This window comes from Zootoca vivipara, chromosome 4 (assembly GCF_965207765.1).
Source record: "Zootoca vivipara chromosome 4, rZooViv2.hap1.1, whole genome shotgun sequence".
In the NCBI taxonomy this organism is placed as follows: domain Eukaryota; kingdom Metazoa; phylum Chordata; class Lepidosauria; order Squamata; family Lacertidae; genus Zootoca; species Zootoca vivipara.
This window is the reverse complement of record NC_142587.1, coordinates 66,479,838-66,505,228: the sequence shown is the minus strand read 5'-3', so window position 1 is coordinate 66,505,228 and position 25,391 is coordinate 66,479,838. Positions and strand designations below refer to the sequence as shown.

At 44.0% G+C, this 25,391-nt stretch overlaps 1 protein-coding gene across 4 annotated transcripts; it reads left to right on the top strand.

Annotated features, from left to right (window-relative positions):
- The first annotated feature begins 636 nt into the window (after positions 1-636).
- C4H3orf52 (chromosome 4 C3orf52 homolog) lies at positions 637-20,673 on the top strand. Of its 4 annotated transcripts, none has more exons than XR_015949638.1 (7): positions 637-866; positions 5,308-5,573; positions 10,287-10,410; positions 12,065-12,222; positions 16,036-16,099; positions 17,255-17,454; positions 20,342-20,673. XR_015949638.1 is itself a non-coding variant. In XM_088668052.1 (7 exons), the coding sequence occupies exons 2-7, from the start codon at positions 5,487-5,489 to the stop codon at positions 17,613-17,615; spliced, it is 693 nt and encodes a 230-aa protein (XP_088524178.1). In that variant the 5' UTR covers positions 638-866; positions 5,308-5,486; the 3' UTR covers positions 17,616-18,752. The 4 variants fall into 4 exon arrangements, 3 of the variants coding, with proteins under 3 accessions (XP_088524178.1, XP_034970664.1, XP_088524179.1); XM_088668052.1 differs by lacking the exon at positions 20,342-20,673 and adding an exon at positions 17,563-18,752 and having other exon boundaries at positions 638-866; positions 16,029-16,099; XM_035114773.3 differs by having other exon boundaries at positions 649-866; positions 16,029-16,099.
- The last annotated feature ends 4,718 nt before the right edge of the window (positions 20,674-25,391 follow it).

Below are 25,391 nucleotides of genomic sequence, written 5' to 3'. Positions count from 1 at the left end.
ACAGTTGACACACCAGCTGAAGATGGGGGTAGGTGCTCTTCACCATGGTGGCCACTGGAACCCCCATGGACAGCTGTGATTTCAAAAGCACCTCTAAACAGTTGGACAGTCAATGTTTCCAAATGAATGCATGCCCTACCTATCTTCCAAGGTTGGTGTTGGAAAAAACAGCTTTTCAGTTGGTGATGGGGCTACTGAAAGTGAAACAGTCTGATTTTTTTTTTTTAGATGGAAGTAACTTTAGGGAATTCAAAGGGCTTATACAATAAGTATGGCTAATCTGTGCTCTTCCATATAATGTTGGACTCACATAAGTTCTAGCTTTCGGCAGGTCAAGGGTTACCTGACCTTGTTAGTATCTGCCGAAGTATCTGCTTGTTCCTCTAACTTGTTAAAATAAAATAAAATAAAATAACCAACATCAAGCATTATGGGAGCACTACACGACTTGTCAACATTAACCTTGTAAACACCTGCCACTGCAACTTCCTCTTGCTCAGGAAGTGGTGAGTATGAAAAATGTAGAGCCGTAACATAGCAATAAACAGATCAACAAATAACAGGTGAGCGATATACAAAGTTATACTGAAGCTAAAGAACCGTCAATGAGTGGAAAAGTGAAGCAACACACTAGCACAGTTAATGATTCATCTGCAGTTTCACCTCCTGAGCGATAACAGAGAATATTCCCACATTTCCCCCCTGTCTGGTTAAGAAAGAGCCAATGGAGAGTGGAAGGGACTGAACACTAAAAGAAAACAAGAGAAAATTCCATTGGAAAGATTATGGGTTCCAGGCACACATTAAAAGACTGCAGCTTCAAAGTGAATTCAGAATTTCGGGCTGCTGGACTGCATAAACTTAAGGTATGCATTTAGATTCTTCCTTTACATGTATACTCAAATAAATGTGATGACAAATCTAGATTCTGATACAGTGGTATTTTCACATGGAAAGCACCTTCCATGACTCAGGTTAATTACCCAAGTATACAACACACAATATTGTGTAGGTGGGTTGTATCCAACTAAGTTCTATTCAGAATCGGTTCATTGAAATTCCTGTTTCTTTCAGTGGGCCCACTGAGTATCACTGACTTTGGCTACAACACTGTGTGAGTGTACATGCAGATGTAATACTACCTAGGGTATCAAAGCTGTTCTATATTGAATTAAACAAAATAGGTCAAGTTAAGCAAAAAGGAAAATTGACAAAACACAAGGATATTTTTAAAAATAAAAAAGAATTTGTCTGACAAAGCCTGAGAATCTTCTGGGAAGAGATGCGAGACTTTTCCTGTTTAGATGAAAGCCAAGGTTGCAGAAAAGTGACTTAAGTGTATTATGCAAAAAAGGACCAACAATGCAATCCTACTTGCATTTACTGAGAAGTAAATCCCACTGAGTTCAATGGAACATCCTCTTGGATAAGTGTGTATAGGACTACAGCTTAAACTGTATGCATTTTTAGCTAACATACACATTTCTACAAAGCATATTTCCCCAATACAATGCCTTTTTGTAGTGTGTGTGTGTGTGTGTGTGTGTGTGTGTGTGTGTGTGTGTGTGTGTTAGTTCAATCCATTCTGAAATACGTGAACTTCCGCATCAACAGTAACTGTCATAGTTCTATTTGTTTTCCATACACACCATGTTTCATTCCTTCTGAGTCTCAACCTCAGAGAATAGCATCAGTCAGGAATCTAAAAGAAATAAATTATGCAATGAGTAAAATGTTATCCAGCTCTTTCAAATTCCAAAGTCTGCATTTGCTCCACAGGCACTTTGTTGTTGTTGTTGTTGTTGTTTTGAAACTACAGGTGTGTCCCCAAAGATCTCTGCAGGGCTTTTAAAACTGTAAAACTTTAAGCCCTTTGGAGGAATTGAAATTAAAACTAATTTTGGTAAAAATCAAAAACAAAACAGAAACCTGTTGTATATGACATTTCTTACTGGGTTTCTTTTAAATGGCTCTGACAGAAATTAAATTCCATGTTTCCTATTCAGCTTTGGAAGTTTTAAAGAGTAGTGTTGTCATTTTCAAACTGGGGCTTCTGTGGGAACAGGAAACTATTTACTATGAGTTGCGTAAATTAAATGTGCTCATTTGGGATTGCAATAAAAGATGAGTTGAGCAAAAAGTGACTCATATCCATTGCATGAAAGGACTGGTTAACATCAGTGTTCATTTTGGGATGGTCCACCATGTGCATGGTGAGAAAAAACGCACTTAGGTCAATACTACACCTGCCATGGGATGTCTAATGTTTCTCAGAAAGATGGTTGCAAATTCACCAGTGATCCAAGTGAGCGGTGATCATATTCATTCTCACAGGACCCCTGGAAAAGACCACCTGAAACAATCAAGATAACAGGAAGGGTATAGTGCAATCACATACATAGTTGTGATTGCACTATTGTGATTATACATAACATAATTGTTATATAATCAGTGCAACAGTGCACCCCAACTCTTGACAAAAAAGAAAAAGGTAGACTGACCACAAAAATTGCATTTCTCTTGGCCAGAAGGATGACTTCCTATTGCAAACCACCTTTACCCTGATGCAACTCTGCATGGGGCAGGATTTTCAAACCATTGCAGTAATGAGGGTGAGGGAATCATAGAATTGTGGAGTTGGAAGGGATCCTCAGGGACATCTAGTCCAACCCCCTGCAATGCAGGAATCCTTCCCTCAGCTGTCCCTGGGTGGACTCAAACCACCAAATGTCCGGTTAATAGGCAGACACACTGACCCATTGTGTTGTTGTAATTTTGCATTCCACGTGACCTGTGTCAGTTGGTGTCAGTTACCCTGTCTGAGGTAAATCTGTCTGTGTGCTTCTGGTAACTTCTATGGAGAAGTTAGTTCTCTTTCTTTTGCTTTAGGACATGAAGAGATTGTATGTGTTCATCTTTTGTCCAGCTGTTTGTTAAATAAATGTTTGATAAATTTTTCATGCCAGCCTCTGTAGTGCCACTTCTGCTGTGATAAGAAATCTGAAGGTGAGCCTAGCTTACTGAAGACTAGGCCCTTGATTTTTGCTACTCCTGGGAAAGGAACTCAACTGGCAGTTATCGTCCGGTGGTGAAAGAGCTAACTGGGAGGGCAAGTCAGTTGCTCTGGTCTCCCTGGAAATATCATAACATGTGCCACCCTCTAAGAAGAGGGTGAAAGGTTGTTTTCTGCTGCTCCAGAGAAGCGGATACGGAGCAATGGATTCAAGCTACAAGAAAGAAGATTCCACCTAAACATTAGGAAGAACTTCCTGACAGTAAGAGCTGTTCGGCAGTGGAACTTGCTGCCAAGGAGTGTGGTGGACTCTCCTTCTTTGGAGGTCTTTAAGCAGAGGCTTGACAGCCATCTGTCAGGAATGCTTTGATGGTGTTTCCTGCTTGGCAGGGGGTTGGACTGGATGGCCCTTGTGGTCTCTTCCAACTCTATGATTCTAAGAAGACAAAAGCTTGTTGTCCATGCTTACTCCTGGTCTGCTGCTCTGAAATAATGTATCTATCGGTAACAGGGCTACATGTCTGTATTTTGGTTGTAGGAACCATGGGGTGGAGTCCTGTGTGCAACAGCACCCATTTGTATTTAGAATTCTTCATACACCCTTGTTCCCTGGCTGGTAGACTGGCCATGTAAGATTTATCGAAAAGAAAAGAAAAAGGAGGAATAAATGCATTATTAGAAGAGAGGAGAAGAGGTTTGTATTAGTGTGTGCTAATTTATATGTCTGGGAAGATGCAAATTAAGAAATAATTCCTACAATTTAAACAGAAACGTGTCTCACTATAGTATTGAAGACAAAGAACAGGTGACCCACATGGCTTCGGTGGTGTCCAAAACTGACTGCTGGATAATTTCAAGTCATCGTCTGTTTCTTCATATCTTTAAAACTGGATTGGGCTGGACAGAACTTTGGCTAGAGGACTGCTTGAAACAGAGGCTTCTCCCCTGATAACCTCACTCGCAGGGCAGGGCACTTTAAATTCAAACATACATTTAATATTGAGCTCAATGGCATTTACTGCTGGGTAGACATGCTTTAGCTCAGGCATCCCCAAACTGTGGCCCTCCAGATGTTTTGGCCTCCCATGATCCCTAGCTAACAGGACCAGTGGTTGGGGAAGATGGGAATTGTAGTCCAAAACATCTGGAGGGCCAAAGTTTGGGGATGCCTGCTTTAGCGTCAACTAGTCACTGTGAAGTTGAAGATGTATAACTATAGTCTCAGATGACATGCCTTTACAGCCATGGAAACCAAGTGTGATATCTCAAGAGTAATAAACAGACTCTAAAGTTGCAATAATAAACTCACATAAAGGTAAAGGTAAAGGTAAAGGTAAAGGTACCCCTGACCATTAGGTCTAGTCGCGGACGACTCTGGGGTTGCGGCGCTCATCTCACTTTATTGGCCGAGGGAGCCGGCGTACAGCTTCCAGGTCATGTGGCCAACATGACTAAGCCGCTTCTGGCGAACCAGAGCAGCACACGGAAATGCCGTTTACCTTCCTGCCGGAATGGTACCTATTTATCTACTTGCACTTTGACTTGCTTTCGAACTGCTAGGTTGGCAGGAGCAGGGAATAAATCCCACTGAAGTCAATGGGGCTTACTTCTAAGTAGACATGCAGAATATTGTACCATTAACCTTTGCAACAGGACTCTAACGTTACAATTCTGCATTTGTTTATTGAGAGGTAAGCACCATCATGTTTGATGTGACTTACTCTCAAATAAGTGGGCATAGGAGTTCAGCCTTAATATTATATTTCATTCTTTCCCAGTTGGCTTAGTAGGTCCAAGTCTATATTTACAAAATTATTTCAAGGAATTAATGATCAAATGTTCTATGAAAATGCCAGGGTTCTCCAGGGGTCCTTTAGGCAGACTCTTATCTAGATGTATGTAGTTATTAGTCTAGCAATTAGCTACTGTCAGACAAAAGAAGCTTTGTATATAATTTGAATTTTTCCAGCTCTCACCTACAATCACAGTTTTTTGTGCTAGCATTCTTTGATATCTATTAAGGCCATCCCTGTCTAAGGATCTAATTTCATTCTTGTACAAGCATGAGCTTTTATTTGTCACTCCAGCAAGGGCTGGGCTGCCTCAGGTTATATTACCTGCTTGTGTCTGCAGAAGGCAGGCTTACCAAACTGGAAAATCCAGCCTTTATTTGCGCAACTCTCGAACGAGAATTTGCATTTCCCGAACGCCGATAAAACTGGGACTTCTCAACTTTTACGTACTGATTTTTCCAAGAGCTCACTTGAAATCTATTTTTTGTTTTTGTTTTGAAGCATTCCAGTCTATCGTCCTGTTTCAGGGGCACAGGATATGGAACATGGGAAAAATAGAAACTTTTCAGTTTTGGCGTGTTATCATCAGAAACATACCCAGGGCTGAAAATGAAGCGGAAGTTAGTTTTTCCTGCTCACGTGTCCTGTGTTGAAAAGTTCTTCACTGGGAATTGGAAGCAATGAATGGCCATGAGACCATTGATTTAACAACATTAAGTAATGAAGAACGGGAACATGAGCCTCTTAACCCTGAAGCCCATAATGAGGTAGGCCACTGAATTATTCTCTGTTTGGTTAAAGTGTGTTATTACAATTGACCTGCATTGTTTCAGAATAATAAAGAATTCTCTTGGGACAAGCTTTGACTTTAACAGTTTTAAAGATAGATATAGATAGATTAGATAGATAGATAGATAGATGTGTGTGTGTGTGTGTGTGTGTGTGTATCACACAGAAAAATTGGGAAATTCAGTGTAAAACACCCCTCATTTAACAGATACAACATCTGTTTCTCAGTATACCAACATATCAGTTTCAGGAGTGTAGCGATGCATGAATCAGCCAGCTTCAGTTTCTCTCACTTCCTCATTTTTCTAATCTTAATCTTGCCACATTTCCACATCAGTTTGCAACTTTTAAAAAAGTTGTCATGGAAATTCACCAGCATTTCCGTGTGTGTTCTCTTAATATACACATTCATGCATTCAATTTTATCTAAAGTACACATTTTGGCAAGCAGTTTCCCAAAATATAATGCATTTTTTGCATGTTGTTTTATGCACACTTTCCACTAGTGTATGCCTTTGTGTATATTCCTTTTTTTCATTGGAGAACCGTGTCACAAAATTCAGAGAAGGGTGGATTCTGAGGGATAGTGCATTTTGCTTTGCATATGGTTTTGAGGCATGCAAATTAGGTAGGTTCACATTAAGATCTATACCAATAGGTATCTAATTTGTAGTTTATTCTGGAGCTCAAGTATTAGCCTGGCTAGCAGAATACCAGCTGTTTTGGTTTGCTAATAGAGCTAGTAATCTGAACACAGACATTTCAAAAGGCATGTTCAAGTCAAAATGAATCTTTCTCTCTCCATTACCTGTTTTGGGAGCCTTAGGCAAGCCACTTGCTCTTAGCCCCCATCTCTGCCATCTGCAATATGCATAGGATGGGCAAATATGTGAATTTGGGTTCTCTAGATTTATCTCTCTTTTAATGGTGAGTTGTAGGCAGCCTTAAGTAAGTCACTCTGGCCCCATCTATAGTGGCTTCTTAACAGCCAATAGCTTTACAGCAACCCTCTCCCAACCAGATGTTTTGGACTACAACTCCCACAATTCAAATGATCAACAATATTAGATTAGTGGTATCAACCAGATCTCCATGAAATCAGTGTGTTTTTGATCACTTGCTTTCTGGGCCTAAGCAAGGATGTGATCTTGTACAACATGAAAAGCTGGCATACCCATGATCTGACAAACATCTGGTTCATTTTACTCTCTAATGTTCATTGGGCTTTTGCACTGTACTGCAAAACTCTGTTCCCCAATCCACAAAGTTGGCACGCGTGTCACAATCTAGCTTTGGTGAATTCCTGCCTTCCTGAAGACCTTTGATTCAGTTGCATCCATTTCCCATTTCTTTACAAACAATCAGTAGATTTTAGCTCTTTGAGTTTGCAGTTTGCAGTACTCTACATCTGCTTTCCTGGACTAGAACCTTAAATGATTCTGTCACAATCGACTGTGTTCTTACAACAATCATGTTGCCATTATCATTTTTTTTAACTTTTCATGATCAAAAGCCTTACATTTATGTATGTTATGTATACATAGCTTTCATCTAGTAAAACTAATGTGGGTTCTGATTATTTTACAATTAAGCCCCATGTATGTCTGCTCAGAAGCAAGAGCCATCAAGTTCAATGGGGCAGGTAAATGTCTCTAAGGTTGCTGCCTTAAAAGGGTTATCACTCTCCCCCAGTCATTAACAGTTCTTAGAGTGGGGCGGGGGAATCTGCACATAAATAAAAGATATATACTTTTACAAGTTCATAAAATAAAATCCAATAGCCTAACAACAATCTCAGTTGCTTCTTATAGAACAAACAATAGCATAACACCCAAACAAGATATTGCTACCAGCAGGTTGAGGTGATCCCCAAGGCTTGCTGAAGTACAAACAAATCTTGGTGGTGGTAGGGGACCTAACACGTTGGGAAGGTGGGAATCTTGTGAGAGGAGGGATGGGATGGAGTATTGTGGAGGAGCAAACAATACAGTGGATGAACAGTACAATGTACTCAGGACAACACTGCAACATTTTATTGCAAGTCTCAGTTGTTAAAATAAAATATTTAAATCTGCATGTGATTTTATTCCTAGTTAGTCATGCACATTTTTTTGTATTGTGATGTGCTCACTATCATATTTATGGGTTACAGGTAGGTAGCCGTGTTGGTCTGACGCAGTCAAAATAAAAATAAAAAATCCTTCCAGTAGCACCTTAGAGACCAACCAAGTTTGTCATAGGTATGGGCTTTCATGTGCATGCACACTTCTTCAGATACCTGGTTGGTCTCTAAGGTGCTACTGGAAGGATTTTTTATTTTAATTTATCATATTTATGGTTCAAGAACATGGATTTAAAGGCTACAGCTATTCACACCTGAAACTGTTGTAACCCTATTGCTCTTTATTTTCAACAAAGGTGGTGCTGGTTTAAGCAAGTATGCACGTGATAGCAAACATCCGGCTTAGCAAACACAGATGTTTACTAAAGGTGTAACAGTTAGCTCTTCAAGCTAGGAACTTAGTACGACAGCTTCTACTTGTTGAGTTCCAAGCTCCAACATCTCCTTTGGGGGTTTCCAATATTGTTATAGACTTGGGGTAGGAAGAATGATGCTCTTGAGATGTTGTTGGACTCCAACTCTTGTCAGTCCCATCCAGCATGAGCAATGGCCAGGGATCATGGAAGCCGTAGTTCAACATCTATTTATTTTTCCATATTTTTTATTCATTTTATAATAAACACAGAATACCAATACATATTAAAACAAAACAAAAAAACTTAACAAAAGCATTATAAAAACAAACAAAACATATAGCTACTTCTAATCACATATTTTACTATCTCAAATCACCCCCTTTCTGATTTTCATTTTTATCTAGCAATTTAGCAATTTTCATACATAATAACTTTAGCCATTTTCAATAATCTAACCTTACACCATAACTTTAGCCATTTTTAATGATCTAACCTTCATTATAATTTCCTATCCTTTTGACGCTAACCTTTAACTAATTTCAAACAAATTTTACCTTATACTTCACTCCCTACAGCCTAAAACCACTTCCAACAATACCCATAAATTTAAATATTTTCAACTAATTTTTTAACCATTTCCAATCTTCTCCCACCATCTCTTCTTTCTGGTCACGGAATCTCCCAATCAATTCAGCAAGTTCCATAAATCAGTCCAGTTTCATTCTGGGTTTACCTGTCACAAAACAACAACTTTTTCTATTCACCCCACTTCCATTCTGAAATGTTTAAAAACCAAAATTCCTTCTTCTCCCCCTGCTGCCCCCCAAATATCACCAAGTCTTTAGATGGCCAACGTCTAACCCTGACATTTTCAGCTTTCCTCTCTAATCTCTATCCCAGAAATAATTCTTGCTCTCTCTTTTGTGTGAATGTGATGTTCCTTAGTGCTTCTTGCTGACTTTTTCCCAAATCTCGGCCTTTTCCTTCTTTATGGGTTTTCAGTTTTTCACCAACCAATAAGTCCTCAGTTTTTTCTCCTTTCCCCTCTTTTCAGGGATTTCCTCTTGTTTTGTCTCATTCTTAATAAATTGCTTCATCTTTTTAATCTGAAATCCATTCACTTTCACCTTGCTTTTAATTTCCGACAGCAACATCAAAACTGTCTCTTGAAAACCAGATGTTGTTTTGTCTGTTGGCATTTCTCCGTCTTCAAGGATACAGCAGAGTTTGAAAAACAAAATGGTGCAGTCTGTACCTCTGGACTTGAAAATTGAAAGTTACAACCGAAATATTATTCTAAGTTCAGTTACTTAAGTTCCTCAGACCATTCCAAAAGAAAGTAAATTGCAATTCCTGATGTTACAGTCAAATTTATTTCTCTTCTACCGCAATAAGTTCAAAGCCTCCAGATACAAAGCAAATTCCTTACTGATGATGTCATAATGGTGTCTTGCTGTGTCGACGGGGTGCCGCTTCCAGAATGAAAAGTGGCTTTTCTCAGTTCATATATAAGAACTTTGGATAAATAACACTCCCCCCTTACCCTGCTTCTGGGGGGGGGGAGTTTAAGTTCAATCTTTGGAAGTTTAGATGTCACAGAATATTTCCCCGGCTTCAGGGAAATGTAACTGCTTTCCAAATTACTCAGTGGTAAGGGATCGACTTCCTTTTTTTGAATCCCTTTCCCGTGACCTAATTTCCCCAATTTTATCTAATAAATCAAATACTCATGGTACAGTCCTTAATTTAGCAATAACTTTGGAAGAATTGATTGCTAAAAGCCTCTCAGGCCCGCAGCTTTGTGCCATCAAAGGAAGCCTTGCATCCGATGCACCGCGACTCCGACCCCCTTGCTCTCAGAGCTCAGAAACTGAGCTTACTGGGGAGGGGGGAGCTTGCTTTTTGGCGTCTGCCAGATCCCATGCCCCGCAAATGCTCAATTTTTGGTACTCCTGGGAGGCCGCTGCACTGTAGTGCATTCTCCCTGCCTTTGATGCACTGAGGTCCCTTCAGCCAAAGGGTCCTCTGCATGAGATAGCCGCGCGATCAACCAGAAGTCCTAGTTCAACAACATCTAGAGGCATTGGTTACCTTGATCTACAATGTCAAATCTCATACATTTGTGTTGGAATAATTCAATTAGATATTGCTTTCAATCTTTCACATAACTTATTAACATGTTCCCTCCCTTTTACTCTTTTTTTGTGTGACAGACATCAGCCTACTTCAAGCCATGTTCTAAAACTGTTTTTTGGAAATGCAAGCTGTGGATGATTTTAACTTCTGCTTTTCTGGTGTTGACTCTTGTGACTATTCTAAGTTTAGTTTTCTATTCAGGTATGTACCCTTCTTCCAATATGAAATGACATCAAAGATATGTGGGGAGAGCTACTCCCTACCATGGTGTCAATCCATCTCAAGTTACTTGTGACTAACAGGGCAGCCCTTATATGATGTCTACGCCGAAGTAAGTCCTACTGAGTTCAATGGGCCTTACTTCCAAGTAAGTGGGTATAGGATTGCATCTGAATTCCCTGTGAAAAGCTTAATGTAGTCATCTAGATTGGGACTTCTATGGCAGCGTACACACCATACATTTTAACGACACACATACCCAAGAATCCTGGGAACTATAGTTTATCCCCACAAAGCTACAATTTCCAGAACCCTTCGCAAACTACAGTTCTTAGGATTATTGGGGGGGGAGTGCTTTAAATGTAGAGTGTGTATACAGACAGTCTTTCAATCAATCAATCAATTCAATTTTATTCGACCGTCAGTCAGAAATAAACATTTATCAGACAGTGTTTCTATGACAGTTCTGTGTAAGGAGGGGTACTCCTGTGGATTAGAAATGGCACAGAATTTAAAACCAGCATTGCCCCTGCAGTTAGACTTTTATCTGAAGACTTGGAATCAAGGCTCACCTTTGCCTTGAACTTCTCATGCGATCTTAGGCAATGTCTCTCACCTTTCTCCATCTACGAAAGAAAAATTAGGATTCCTCCTCACAAAGCTGTTTTGACTATGATGCAAAACTAACAGAACATTCAAAATTTAACATGTTATAGTTGGTTTAAAAATGGCTTTCAGGCTTATTCAGTTTTCAACAAACTTTTATTTCTTTGGGGGTTATAGATCATCACTGAAAGTTTATTACACATAAAGCGTGTGTGTTTGCATAAAATGGCTAAGTGTTAAATTCCCCTCCTGAGCACTGTGATCCCAATCCGAACTTTCACCACAGCCACTTTATTTTTTCAGAGCACATGATACTATTCATCCTATGCACTGTGTCTAGTTAGGTCCTAAGAGATAGCTGTGTTTGTATGCTGTGAAAGAGAGGCACCACCCAGTGTCTGGGTATGCTAGCATTACTTCTGCTTTGAATTTGGCCCTGGGAGTAAATGCAAGCATGTGTATTGAACATTTGCTGAACATTCAATTAAAAATGTATAAGGGGGAGAGTGTGAAAGAGCCTAAATGTGTACAGACTGTACACATAATTAGAAAACTTTTCAAAGACAAGGTCACTGGTTTTATTTATTTGCTTCACATTTTTTCCATGCCTCTTTTTCAAGAGGCTTGATCACGTGAATTGAATTTTCCATGTGCAGTTTGTATACACTCATCAGTGCTTGAATGCAGGTAAATGGCTGTGCATAAAGCCATCATTCTACTCTCTGCCCACCCACTGCTGTCCACGTGTACATGGGATAGAATGGGCTGTATTTGCAAGGTTCCTGCACTGAGCAGGAAGTTAGTCTAGATGTCCTCCAACTCTAATCCCCTATGATTTTGCAACAGCCCAAAGTACTGTTCTTGGTTTAATGAAATTGAAATATAGACATGGGTTTCATCTCATTGAGAGAAAGGTGTTGTTGTTGTTGTTGTTGTTGTTGTTGTTGTTATTTAGACGCACTATATGATGAAATATATATTGGGTAGCTTTTGACAGTTACTACAAATATTTTTATTATTATTATTCTAGCGGTTTACATAGATGAAGATGACTACTGGGACCCTGAATCAATAGCAAAGAGCAGTCTTCATAATTTCACAGGGATATTAAAAATTCGCTGTACTAATTCTGACCTGCAGCTCTCGGAATCTGCACTTAAGTTGATTTCTGAAAATCTTACTAAGAGGGTAAGTTTTCCAGCTAAAGTCCCATGGTAGTATCCAGTGACATCATTGCACAAATTGAACAGTTTCTGGCGGTGCAACAGAACTTCCTTTACATCTCCTCCTGTATTTATTTATTCTGCCAATTCATCCTGCATTAAGCAGTATAATGGACTGGATGACCTTCAAGGTCCTTTCTAACTCAAATGATCACATGATCTCACACATGAACATATTTTCTGTCCCGTTCTTATAAGGCACAAGAGCCTCATCCTGAGGAGATGGGCCATAGGTCAGTAACAGAGCATCTGCCATGCATGTGGAGAGTCCAGGTTCAATCCCAGGCAAAAGGGAAGAGAATTGCCCTCTGTCTGAAAGCCTGGTGAGCTACTGCCAGGAGGGAAAGATGGGAGAGTCATCTCCTCCACCCCATACAATTTCCAGGTAGGGACTGCACATTAAGATGTACAGTCATTTCTTGGAAGTTTGTTTACACACACACACACACACACACACACACACACACACACACACTGCAGCCACAAAGCTGCTCTAAACAAACCAAAATATTTAAAAGGTTAAAGAAATAAGGAGGCAGCCCTTGGACCAATCCCCAGCACCTCCCTCCCTCTTTGTAAAAATGGGTGGATTTGTCCACCCGTCAACAAGGGAACGTGGAGCCAGTTCTGGGGGAAATGAAATCTGTTCAGAATGGCTCTATGGTGAGCCATCCATCCTTATTGTTGCCAAACAATATCTCTCTCTCCATTTTGAATAGAATATTCCAATGAGATCATTCTTATCTCACGATGTGTTGTCCAGGGGATGGAGGAGGCAGAGTGCTGAGATGAGCATAGCACAGCTTCAGTGGCTGGCTCCTGAGTGCGAGAGAGGAGGATCCACCAGCCCTTGAAGCTGTGTCATGCTGGGATCTACACTCAGCCTCCTCCCAATGACGCTTGTTGCACACATGAACTCACAAGCGCGCCGTGCACTGAGCCCCCTCAATCTTGGGTGCAAGTTAGCGCCTCTGGTGTTGTCATTCCCAGGAGCATTCTTTGGGGAAGAAGATAACTCTTCTCATTGCCCAAACAGGTCAGCTGCACCCCCCCCCACCTCCCAGGAATGTCCCTGGGAATAATAGGATGCAGTGGCAATTGCACCAGGGACTTCTAAGCTACATGAAGCCTTGTCCATCTGATGGTGGTATTTTCATTGTGCATATAGGGCATATCCCTTGGGTAACCTAGTCAGAATGTTAAGATAACATTTCCCCACTTAGAAAAGCAGGAAGGGTCGCTACTTGGGAACTAGTTGGGAAACCAAAGTGATAGGAAGGTGTACTTTTGCCTTCAAGGAAAGAAGGCAGGATGTAATTGAGGCAAGCAACAGGCCCGGCTCTAGGTATAGTTCCGGTGGCGTGGGGCACCAGGGCGCCGGGCCGGCAGGGGGGGCGCTGCGCAGCAAAGCCGCACGGAAGCCGTGCTGTGCGCTGCGAGGGCGGGGGCGCCGGAGCGATCTCCGTGCCTCAGCGCCAGGGTGCCCGACCTGCTTGAGACGGCCCTGGCAAGCAAAATGTCAGAAGGAGACTCACTATTTATCTAAAATAATTTGTAACTCTGTAGCTGACATTTCTGAAGTGTTGTACCCCATAAGGCATGGGTGTCAAACACAAGGCCCGGGGGCCTAATCCGGCCCGCCAGACCTCGTCATGTGGCCCGCGTAGCCGCCGCTGACAATAACCGCTAACAGTAGTTCTGGAGCCTGCGATTGGCCGAGGGTCAAAACCGGGGGCGGGGCTGCAGGCGGAGGCCGGGGCGCTGGAGCCGCGCTGACGGCCTTGGCCAGGGAATTTCAATTTCGAATGAGGCTGAGGGAGGCGGTGGCACAGCGGCCAGATGGGGAAGTGAGATGCAGGAGGAGGAGGAGGAAGCCCGCCGAGGAGGTAGGAAAGCCCTACAGGCGCCGCTGGCAAAGTTGGTGCCGGGGCGGAGCAGCGCTGGATTATTTTTTTTGGCGGGCTTTGCTGTTGTCTCCGAGAGCGAGTGAGGCGGCACTGGGGAGCCGCCACCCGCCGCTTCCCTTCCTCTCCTTGGCTGCATCCGGGAGGTGGGCGAGCGAGCGGGCGAAAGGGACGCGGAGTGAGCCTGAGGGGAAAGTAGGCGAAGCGCAACAGCCGCTCTCTTGATGGAGCCGGGTTTCTCTTCCCTCTTCCCCTGTGTTCTCCTCATAGACACTCGGGAGGGTGCCTGGCTTTTGCTCTGCCCCCCACCCCCGAGCCGCCCTTTGGCTTCTCAGTTCCGGCGGAGCTGCTCACCGGGGGGCGGCTGGGAGGGAGGCGGCAACGACGGCACGGGTTCCTGCTCTTCCCGCTCTGCCGCCGCCTCCTCTCAGCCCCTCATGATGTAGGGCTCCAGATGGAGTCGCCTCGCGGTTTGAGTAGGTGGGAGGGGATTGGGGGGGGGAGGTTTTCAAGCCTCCTCTGCCTGCAGTCCCGGTAGGGAGAGGCGGCGGCGAAGACGACAACAGCGCGGGTGGGGGGAAGAGCAGATCTGAGGCGAAGATGCACATCTGCTGGGGCTGGGGCTGCAGCTGCCACCGCCTTCCTCCTCGGGAAATCCGCTGCCCTCCCTCAGCGCGAGGGGAAGGGACTCTGGCGCTGAGGAGGGAGGATGCAAAAGCAAAGCAGGGAGTTGGCGCTGCACCGCATGTTCCTGCCCCTCTCCAAAGCATGGGGTGGGTTGCAGCGTGTGGCATCCTGCCTAGCGGGGTTTGGGTGCGCGCAGGGCGGGAGAGGGAAGCCCTCTTTCCATCTGCAGGTTTTTAATCCCAGCAGTGGCTTTCTCCTTCCTGCCGAAGGTTTAGTTGAGCCCCCCCCCCCCCGGAAGCCGTCGATCCCCACCTTTTGTTCAAATTTCCCTCGTTTAGATCCCCTCCCACACACGCGCCACGACGCAGGAATGTGATCCGCGTGGGGGCGGGAATGAGCTTACATTATTACAAAAACAGTAATAATAGAATGCAGTGACAATAATTTACGATAATAAAGAGTGGACACATAGTCCTACAGACACAACCGGCCCTTTGAGGGTGACCAAACTGCTGATGCGGCCCCCGATGAATTTGAGTTTGACACCCCTGCCATAAGGTCTCGTGCATTCTTTCTTCTTATAGCGGAGTGTCATGGAGAATAGCTAAACAATATGAGTGCAATGTGCAATATCAGGAACCAGTGTGGTTCAGTGGTTAGTGTGTTGGTCTAGGACAGGCATCCCCAAACTGCAGCCCTCCAGATGTTTTGGCCTACAACTCCCATGATCCCTAGCTAACAGGACCAGTGGTTGGGAAAGATGGGAATTGTAGTCCAAAACATCTGGATGGCCGAACTTTGGGGATGCCTAGTCTAGGACCTGGGAGAGACCTGGGTTCATATCCCCACTCAGCCTTTGTTTGTCTGTTTGTTTGTTTGTTAAATTTGCATACCATCCTTCATCCAAAGATCACAGGACAGTTCACAACATAAAAATGTAAAATGAAAACACATGAAGCCCAGTGGTTTACCTTGGGCCAGTCACTGCCTCCCAACCTAACCCACTTTACAAGGTTGATGTGGGGAATAAACAAAGAGGATGACAACCATGCATAGCTGCCAAGTTTTCCCTTTTCTCGCGAGGAAGCCTATTCAGCATAAAGGAATTTCCCTTAAAAAAGGGGAGAACTTGGCAGCTATGCAACCATGTACACCACACAGAACTTCTTAGAGAGACATAAATGCAATAAATAGATAGATAAGTGAATATGTGTCAGTAATTAATGTCTTCTCTCTCAAGCTTATAGGTGTATACAGTCATTCACCTGCACTTGGACAGTATTTCATCACGGCTGAAGTTGTTTCCTTCAGGTAGGAAAGTAGAGTCAGCTTCAAGGATTCAATTATGTGATTTAGAACACCTGAAACTGAATGGGGGGTGGAGTGTGTTGAGAAAATTTTAACACAGTCCATATTAAATTTCTTTAAATGATCAGTCCACTTTTTAAAAAATTTGTTTCTTGGTGGCCCTGTTTTGGCTCTACTTCGTTCAGCACTCACCACCTGTTGTAGGGCTACCATTTCCCCCAAAGTGAAAATCCAGACAGAGGTTTTTTTTTTTTAACTTTCTCGTTGAAGTTGTTGAGCTTTTTTTTGGGACAACCCCCCCCCCATTTTTTTGTTAGCCCAACTTGCCGATTCAGCAAAAATCTGCCAGGACGCCATTTTTCTCAGTGATTCCTGGACGTTTCTCAGTGATTCCTAACCTGTTGCTATTAAAGTATTAAGGGTGGCCAGTGCAATAACAGTCCACCCAGCAAGCTACATTCATTCCTCTTCACAATGATTAAGGATGCAGGAGCCCTACAATATAGCTTGGGGGCTTTAAGAAGTTGTTGGTACACACTCCCGGTGAGTTGTTGTTTTCTTTTTTAAAAAAGCCACTCCAATATGAAATGGCCTCATCCCAGTATACCTGAAGGAGCGTCTCCACCCCCATCATTCAGCCGGAGGTCCAGCGCTGAGGGCCTTCTGGTGGTTCCTTTACTGCGAGAAGTGAGGTTACAGGGAACCAGGCAGAGGGCCTTCTCGGTGGTGGCGCCCACACTTCCCATCAGATGTCAAGGAAATAAACAACTATCTGACTTTTAAAAGACACCTGAAGGCAACCCTGTTCAGCGAAGCTTTTAATGTTTGATGTTTTATCGTGTTTTTAATATTCTGTTGGGAGTTGCCCAGAGTGGCTAGGGACACCCAGCCAGATGCTTACATTTTTTTGATGCAGAGGAGAACACCCCAGGCTTTCTTTGTTTTTTGCTCCCAAATGTGCATTTATCACATTACCTCATGCATAGCTGCCAAGTTATCCCTTTTTTAAGGGATTTTCCCTTATGCTGAATAGGCTTCCTCGTGAGAAAAGGGAAAACTTGGCAGCTATGCCTCATGAAGTGTATTTAAAGTAGGGGGAAGAATAGCTGTATAACCCAATGGCTTCTCATTCCCACAATGCTTCTTTCCTTCTTACAGTAAAGAAAACAACTCAGCATCCTACATTTTATGGTTCACATTGCCGCCTAAGACTGAAGAGTTTATGAAGTCTAGAATGAGTGAAGGGATTGTGATGAATATTTTAAGGCAAAATATTTATGAAAAGGAAGAAATAGGTGGGCTGAATGTACCTGATTGCACAAGCGTGACACTTGATCCAACTTCCCTTGCAGTAACGCGTAAGTACCTCATGCAGTGAAGAACTGTACTCTTTATTTTTAAAAGCGTGAATTTTCTAGAAAGGCCATTTAGTGAACGAACCTCTCTGTAATATTTCACTCCCATAGATTATATCCAGGGAACTTATCTGATTAGCGCAATAACATGTGATAACATCTGATTAGCACAATGGGACTCCCTATCCTCATGTGCCTCCTCCGCCCCTAATCTGTTCTGGTGTTTCTTCCAAGTTTCTGGAGAAAATTTGAAGGTGAGGATGCAGGGAAAGGAAAACCTGTTGTGCAGGCATGCATCCTTGTGCCAATGGAACAACTTTGCTGTGTACAACCTTAAATGCAGATTCTGTGAATATTCTGATTCCCTTACTGTTGTATAATTGCCAGCGTATAAAACAACAGTACAGTCACACCTTGGTTTTCAAATAGCTTAGTTCTAGAACGTTTTGGCTCCTGAATGCCGCAAACCCGGAAGTTAGTGTTCTGGTTTGTGAACTATTTTTGGAGAGCCGAATGCCTGACAGGGCTTCCACGGCTGACGATTGGCTGCAGGAGCTTCCTGCAGTCAATCAGAAGCTGCACTTTAGATTCCGAACATTTTGGAAGTCAAACGGACTTCCGGAATGGATTCCATTCAATGTCCATTGACATCTTTAGATCCGGCCAATATGGCCAACTATCGCCCAGTCTCAAATCTTCCATTCTTGGGCAAGGTGGTTGAGCGAGTGGTTGCTGAACAACTTCAGGCACGCCTGGAAGAAGCGGACCATTTGGATCCCTTCCAGTCAGGATTCAGGCCTCATCATGGGACTGAAACTGCCTTGGTCGCACTGGTCGATGATCTCCGGCGGGCTAGGGACAAAGGTAAGAGCTGTTTCCTTGTTCTGCTGGATCTCTCAGCGGCTTTTGACACCATCGACCATAACATCCTTCTGGATCGTCTAGAGGGTTTGGGAGCTGGGGGCACTGTCATGCAGTGGTTCCGCTCCTTCCTCCTGGGCCGTGTTCAGAAAGTGGTGGTGGGGGATGAGTGTTCGGACCCCTGGGCTCTCACTTGTGGGGTGCCTCAGGGTTCTGTCCTCTCCCCCATGCTTTTTAACATCTATATGCAGCCGCTGGGAGAGATCATCAGGGGGTTTGGGCTGGGTGTCCATCAGTATGCTGATGATACCCAGCTCTACCTCTCTTTTAAATCAGAACCAGTGAAGGCGGTGAAGGTCCTGTGTGAGTGCTTGGAGGCGGTTGGAGGATGGATGGCGGCTAACAGATTGAGATTGAATCCTGACAAGACAGAAGTACTGTTTGTGGGGGACAGGAGGCGGGCGGGTGTGGAGGACTCCCTGGTCCTGAATGGGGTAACTGTGCCCCTGAAAGACCAGGTGCGCAGCCTGGGAGTCATCTTAGACTCACAGCTGTCCATGGAGGCACAGGTCAACTCTGTGTCCAAGACAGCTGTTTATCAGCTCCATCTGGTACGCAGGCTGAGTCCCTACCTGCCCACTGACTGTCTCTCCAGAGTGGTGCATGCTCTAGTTATCTCTCGCTTGGACTACTGCAATGCGCTCTACGTGGGGCTACCTTTGAAGGTGACCCGGAAACTACAACTAATCCAGAATGCGGCAGCTAGACTGGTGACTGGGAGCGGCCGCCGAGACCACATAACACCGGTCCTGAAAGACCTACATTGGCTCCCAGTACGTTTCCGAGCACAATTCAAAGTGTTGGTGTTGACCTTTAAAGCCCTAAACGGCCTCGGTCCGGTATACCTGAAGGAGCGTCTCCACCCCCATCGTTCTGCCCGGACACTGAGGTCCAGCTCCGAGGGCCTTCTGGCGGTTCCCTCACTACGAGAAGCCAAGTTACAGGGAACCAGGCAGAGGGCCTTCTCGGTAGTGGCACCCACCCTGTGGAATGCCCTCCCACTAGAGGTCAAAGAGAACAACAATTACCAGACCTTTAGAAGGCATCTCAAGGCAGCCCTGTTTAGGGAAGCTTTTAATGTTTGATGGATTTCTGAATTTTAATGTTTGATGGATCTCTGTATTTTAGAATTTCTGTTTTGTTGGAAGCCGCCCAGAGTGGCTGGGGGAACCCGGCCAGATGGGCGGGGTATAAATAATAAATTATTATTATTATTATTATTATGACTGTATTGCCATTGGTTCTACATAGTGGAGTTAATAACCGCTTGTTTAACCTGCTCAAATATTGCACTAATGACTTTGATCATATCCACACTATATCCACACTTAAAGCACTCTTTTACCACTTCAACAGTCATGGCTTCTCCCAAAGAATCCTGGGAACTGTAACTGGTTAAGGGTGCTGAGCGTTATTGGGAGACCCTGAACAAAGTACAGTCCCTAAGATTCTTTGAGGGAAGGCATGGCTGTTTAAGTGGTATAATAGCACTTTAAATGTACAGTGTGGAAGTGGCCTTTATGTCTGATCATATATTGCATAGATAATAACTTTATGATCCAGAAATAGACTGTCTGTGTATGTGTTGGCTTATGTCAGGCATAGGCAAACTCAGCCCTCCAGATGTTTTGGGACTACAACTCCCATCACCCCTGACTACTGGTCCTGCTACCTAGGGATGATGGGAGTTGTAGTCCCAAAACATCTGGAGGGCCAAGTTTGCTTATGCCTGGCTTGTGTGTTCTCTCTCTCTCTCTCTCTCTCTCTCTCTCTCTCTCTCTCTCTCTCTCTCTCTCTGTGTGTGTGTTTGTATGTATGGCACATATATAACAATTGGTTATATTTTGTAAATTTGTGGATGAGCATAAATTAGAGAAGATAAATTAGGGGAAATGTGCCAATCACTTATTAGTTTTAGCAATGGCTTTCTTTCTTCTTCTCAAAAGTAGTAATATTCTTGTTTCTAAAGAAATACAGATTGGCGAATAGTATGCAGAAGCGTGAATAGTACCGTAAGCAGACTGGTGGAGCTCCAAAATGTCATCAGAGGAAGCCTCATATATGGAAACAATGGCATCTTGTTCAAAGAACTATGGATCATTTCCAGCATGTCCCCAATCCTCTTACTGAAATCAAGAACTTCAGGAGAATATGACTGCACCAGTCAAGTGGATAAGATGGTGGCCCCTGGCAATGCTACAGGTGCCTGTTTAGAAGAACATATGAGTTTGTTGGACTGCTATCTGACCACAACCAAATCTGGTTGTTTGCAGCTTGATTAAAGGAGAGTTCCAGAACATAGACACATAAGGTTTCATTCAAGCTTGAGCTGTTCCTTAGCATCATGAACCCAAAGTTAGTAAGGGATCATTCTGAAAGCCATTTTGGTTTCTCAGTTAAGAAAGTCTTTCCAAGTTTCTCAGCAGACTGCTGGACTGTGTGTATTAAGATGTCCAGACTCATGTTGTATTTGTGGGTGTTTTATGACACTATAAGAGTGTTTCAGTGGTGGATATATTCAGATTTGTTAGTCGTTCTGTTATTCTTGCATCCACATTACTACTGCCTGGAGGGGGTATATAATGCGACAAAATCTGGACAAAAAACCCCAAACATTTGTGTGGTATGAAAAGTTACAGGATAAACTGGTGGGCAATGAAGTACCGGTAGTATGACCACCCCAAAGCATGTGCAGGTGTAAATAGTATGTTAAGCAGGATCATGTGTGATCCAATAGCATTAGAAGCATAAATCATCATGAATGTGCAATGAAAGGGTAGGCAACCTAATGCCCGGGGGCTGGATGGGGCCCAATCACCTTCTCAATCTGGCCCACGGAAGGTCCAGGAATCAGCATGTTTTTACATGAATAGAATGTGCCCTTTTATTTAAAATGCATCTCTGGGTTATTTGTGGGGCATAGGAATTCATTCATTTCTTCCCCTTCAAAATATAGTCCAGCCCACCACACGGTCTGAGGGACCACAGCTGAAAAAGGTTGCTGACAACATGACATGAGAGGTATATGCTTCCTATCACTGGCTTTGGTCAATACTCTGAGTGTAATATTCTAATACAGTTAGAGTTCCTGAACACTCTTGAATGGCAAGCCCAGAGATACAACTAAGGCAGGTCTCACTGAATCCAGATCTGACATTTTGAGGAACAGAAGCAGTGGCAGATACCTATATAGAATCACTCCAGGCACTGGCGGAGGAACGGAGCAGGCGGGCGGGTGGAGTGCACCGTCCCTGGCACCATCGGGGAGGGGGTACCATTGCAGCTGCCCCCCCTGGACACGCGCTGTGCACCCCCACCACGCCGGGTGCCATGCTCCCATGGGTGGCACGCCATGCACCCATGCCACACGCCCCTCTCGCGGGGTGGCGTGCCATGCCCCCAGGACATGTGCCAGCCATGCCCCCGCCTGCTCTCCGCCCCCGGGGCTGGAGCATGCAGCTTCGCCACTGACTCCAGGCCCTTCTAATACCTGGGTAGCCAGTTTCAGGGCTGAATCCAAACTACAAACCTGAGTCTTCAGAGGAAGTGCAACCCTATTCAAGATAGGCTGAGCCCCTCTTCTCTGATCTGCCTTATTACTGATCAGAAGCACCTCTAACTCTCCTAGATAAAGCTTCAGTTTGTTCATTCACATCCATAAGGTCAGGCACTGAGGACTTCACGTGACACTAAATGTGTGTTTGTATTTACTGTGTCGTCTTTTTCAAAATGCAAATTATATCAGTAGCGGGTGTCGTGTTGATAATTAATGGTATCAGAGCGTTCATGTGGGGAAGGATTTAACTCTCTCCTCCCTTGCTGCAGTCCTGAGGAAAACCCCTCTTCTGGTGTCAGTAATGCTTTGGTAGGAAAAGCCCCATTAGCACCAATGGGGGATTTCCTACCAATACAAATGCTTGCTTCAGTGGAGGGTTTTCCCTCAGAACTGCAACAGGTGACTAAGGAGTTAAATCATTCTTCTCTACCTGGGGACCCAGGTGGGGACCCAGGTGGCGCTGTGGTTAAACCACTGAGCCTAGGGCTTGCTGATCAGAAGGTCAGCGGTTCGAATCCCTGTGACGGGGTGAGCTCCCGTTGCTCGGTCCCAGCTCCTGCCAACCTAGCAGTTTGAAAGCATGTCAAAGTGCAAGTAGATAAATAGGAACCGCTACAACGGGAAGGTAAACGGCGTTTCCATGTGCTGCTCTGCTTTGCCAGAAGCGGCTTTGTCACGCTGGCCACATGACCTGGAAGCTATACGCCGGCTCCCTCGGCCAACAATGCGAGATGAGCGCGCAACCCCAGAGTCGGTCACGACTGGACCTAATGGTCAGGGGTCCCTTTACCTTTACCTTTACCTACCTGCTCTATGGTGATAATTATGCTATTTGCTTTTTTCTTAAAAAGAAGAAGAAGAAGAAAACCCTACTTTTTCAGTGCAAAGCCATATTTAATGTCATGCATAGCTTGAGCTTGATTCAGAACTTGAACAGCTCCCTTGAATTTAGATGGAAAGAGAAAGAGATGGTCCTGGGTTGTATCCAACATAGTTGGTGTTCTACTCATGGAACAGGGCTTACCCTTCCTCTTCTACCTGCCCCTCCCCAAATCTGCTCCCTCTGGGGCAGATTAGTGTGTACAAGGAACTGTAGGGATAGGAGAGTAGGAGGAACCTCCATTGCACAAGTGGGATGGCTGTGTTGGAGTCAACTCACTGAACTCCAAACCTCCAATGACCTCACCCAGCAATTTCATGCATGTGTTACATATCATGAGGGACAAGATGGATCATAGGCAACGGGTGTTTCCCCAGTATCCCTTTCTGAAACTACCCTTCTAAGAATAACTAGAGCCATCTTAACAGGGTAAAGGGAAAGGGACCCCTGACCATTAGGTCCAGTCGTGACCGACTCTGGGGTTGCGGCGCTCATCTCGCTTTACTGGCCGAGGTGTACAGCTTCCAGGTCATGTGGCCAGCATGACAAAGCCGCTTCTGGTGAACCAAAGCAGCACACGGAAACACCGTTTACCTTCCTGCTGCAGCGGTGCCTATTTATTATTTGCACTTTGACGTGCTTTCGAAATGCTAGGTTGGCAGGAGCAGGGACCGAGCAATGGGAGTTCACCCCGTCGCAGGGATTCGAACCACTGATCTTCTGATCGGCAAGCCCTAGGCTCTGTGGTTTAACCTCACAGCGCCATCTGCGTCCCCGACCTTAACAGGGATACATTCATAATTAACAAATCACAGTATTAAAGAAAACCAACAAGGAATTCTTATGAAGGGACCCAAGAGAGGAATCAGTAGGTGTTTGTTTCTTTATTCAATAGATTTGTAGCTCATTGTTCAATGTGAATAATTTCCAGGGTGGTTTACAGTGACAGCTAAAGGCCCATTGCAACCATCAGTCATTACATGTGACATTTAAAGAGAGAAAACACCTTTTTTATTTCTTCAAAGTTTATTTTAGATGAGGAAGTACCCCAGTTAGGAGAAGCCCAAGAGACACACCCACATGGGCAAGCAAACTCTTAGATAGGTTTCCATGATCCTGTGGAACTTCCTCCCAGTTAAGATTAGACAGGGGGCCTCACCATTCAACTTCAGGAGCCTGCCCAATACCTTTCTTTTTCAGCAGGCATTTTTCTGTTATGATTACTTTTGATTGCTTTCATCCATTGTATAAATTTTAATAATTTTTGTGTACACTGCTTAGAGACTTAGGTAATTAAGCAGCAGATAAATATGTCAAATAAAATAAAATTTGGCTCCTTCTCTCCCGTGCATTAAAACTCTGCTGCCTCCACCCAAGTCAACCAAATCCCAGACTGACCTAAATCAGCCCAATTCCATTTGGGATCTGGGATGTGATCAGATCCAGCCTTTGACTGAATGACCATGGCAGTGGACACCAGCCACGCTGACCACAGCTTTCTTCCCTTTCTACTCATCACATCTCATGAGCTTTATTGCTGCTGTTGCTGCTCCTATTGTTAATGACCCACATTCACCATAACTGCTTGGTAACAATGTAAAAATGCAACATGAAAATCACGTAAAACAATTTACAATCAAAAGATCAGGAAAAGTCCTAACCCATATATATCTCTATTGAAGGCATTGATTTAGATTCTCTCTCTATTCCCTATGAACCTTTCTCTGATGCCTCTGGATCTGTATGGATGTCATTATACAGTGGTACCTCATTTGTGCTGTCATTTTCTGGAGACGGAGGTCACTTCTACACAACTTGTTCATCAAGAATTAATTCTGGTTTCCTTGTGTTGTGTCAAGCAAGTTGTGATCCACACCTTCCTCTGCAATTTCCCATCATGTGGGGAAAGGCCAATCTTTGGGTGAAATGGGTTTGTTGTGCAAGACCTCCAAACCACATTTAATTGCACAACCTGCCCTTGCCAGTGTGCAATTGAATGCCACCCCAAAGTAGCAGTGCTCCAGAAACCCCCCTAGCCAGGCTCTGCAATAGGCTTAAAGAAGTAACTACTTACTTACTTCTGATGTGAAAGCATTTCTTTCTCCCCAGGCAGGGCAAAGGCTTTCTGCTGCAACATAAAAACCAGAGGAGCTGTTTGAGAATGGAGTTCAGCCAGAATGTACTGTAAATGCTTTCCCCTTCTGAATATCTGTTCCCTACCTAAGATGGGGAGACCTCTACCAGATCAGGGCAATAGCTGAGTGGTAGAGCATCTGCTTTGCATGCAGAAGGTCTCAGGTTCAATCCCAAACATCTCCAATAAGGGCTCTGCCTAAAACTTTTGGAAGGCCACTGCTAGTCAGTGTAGGTAACCCTGAGCTAGATGTTCTGGTTCAGTACAAGGCAGCTTCCTATGTCCCTTAGCACCCGTTTCTCCAACTTCTTATTTCTTCTGGGTGTCTTAATACACAGGAAAGGCAGAGGAATGTCAAAGAGGAAAAACAGATTCTACATACGTGAACGGGTTTGTGAAGTGATTCACACAGCACAATAGCAAACACAAGACTTTGGAATTGTCTTTCA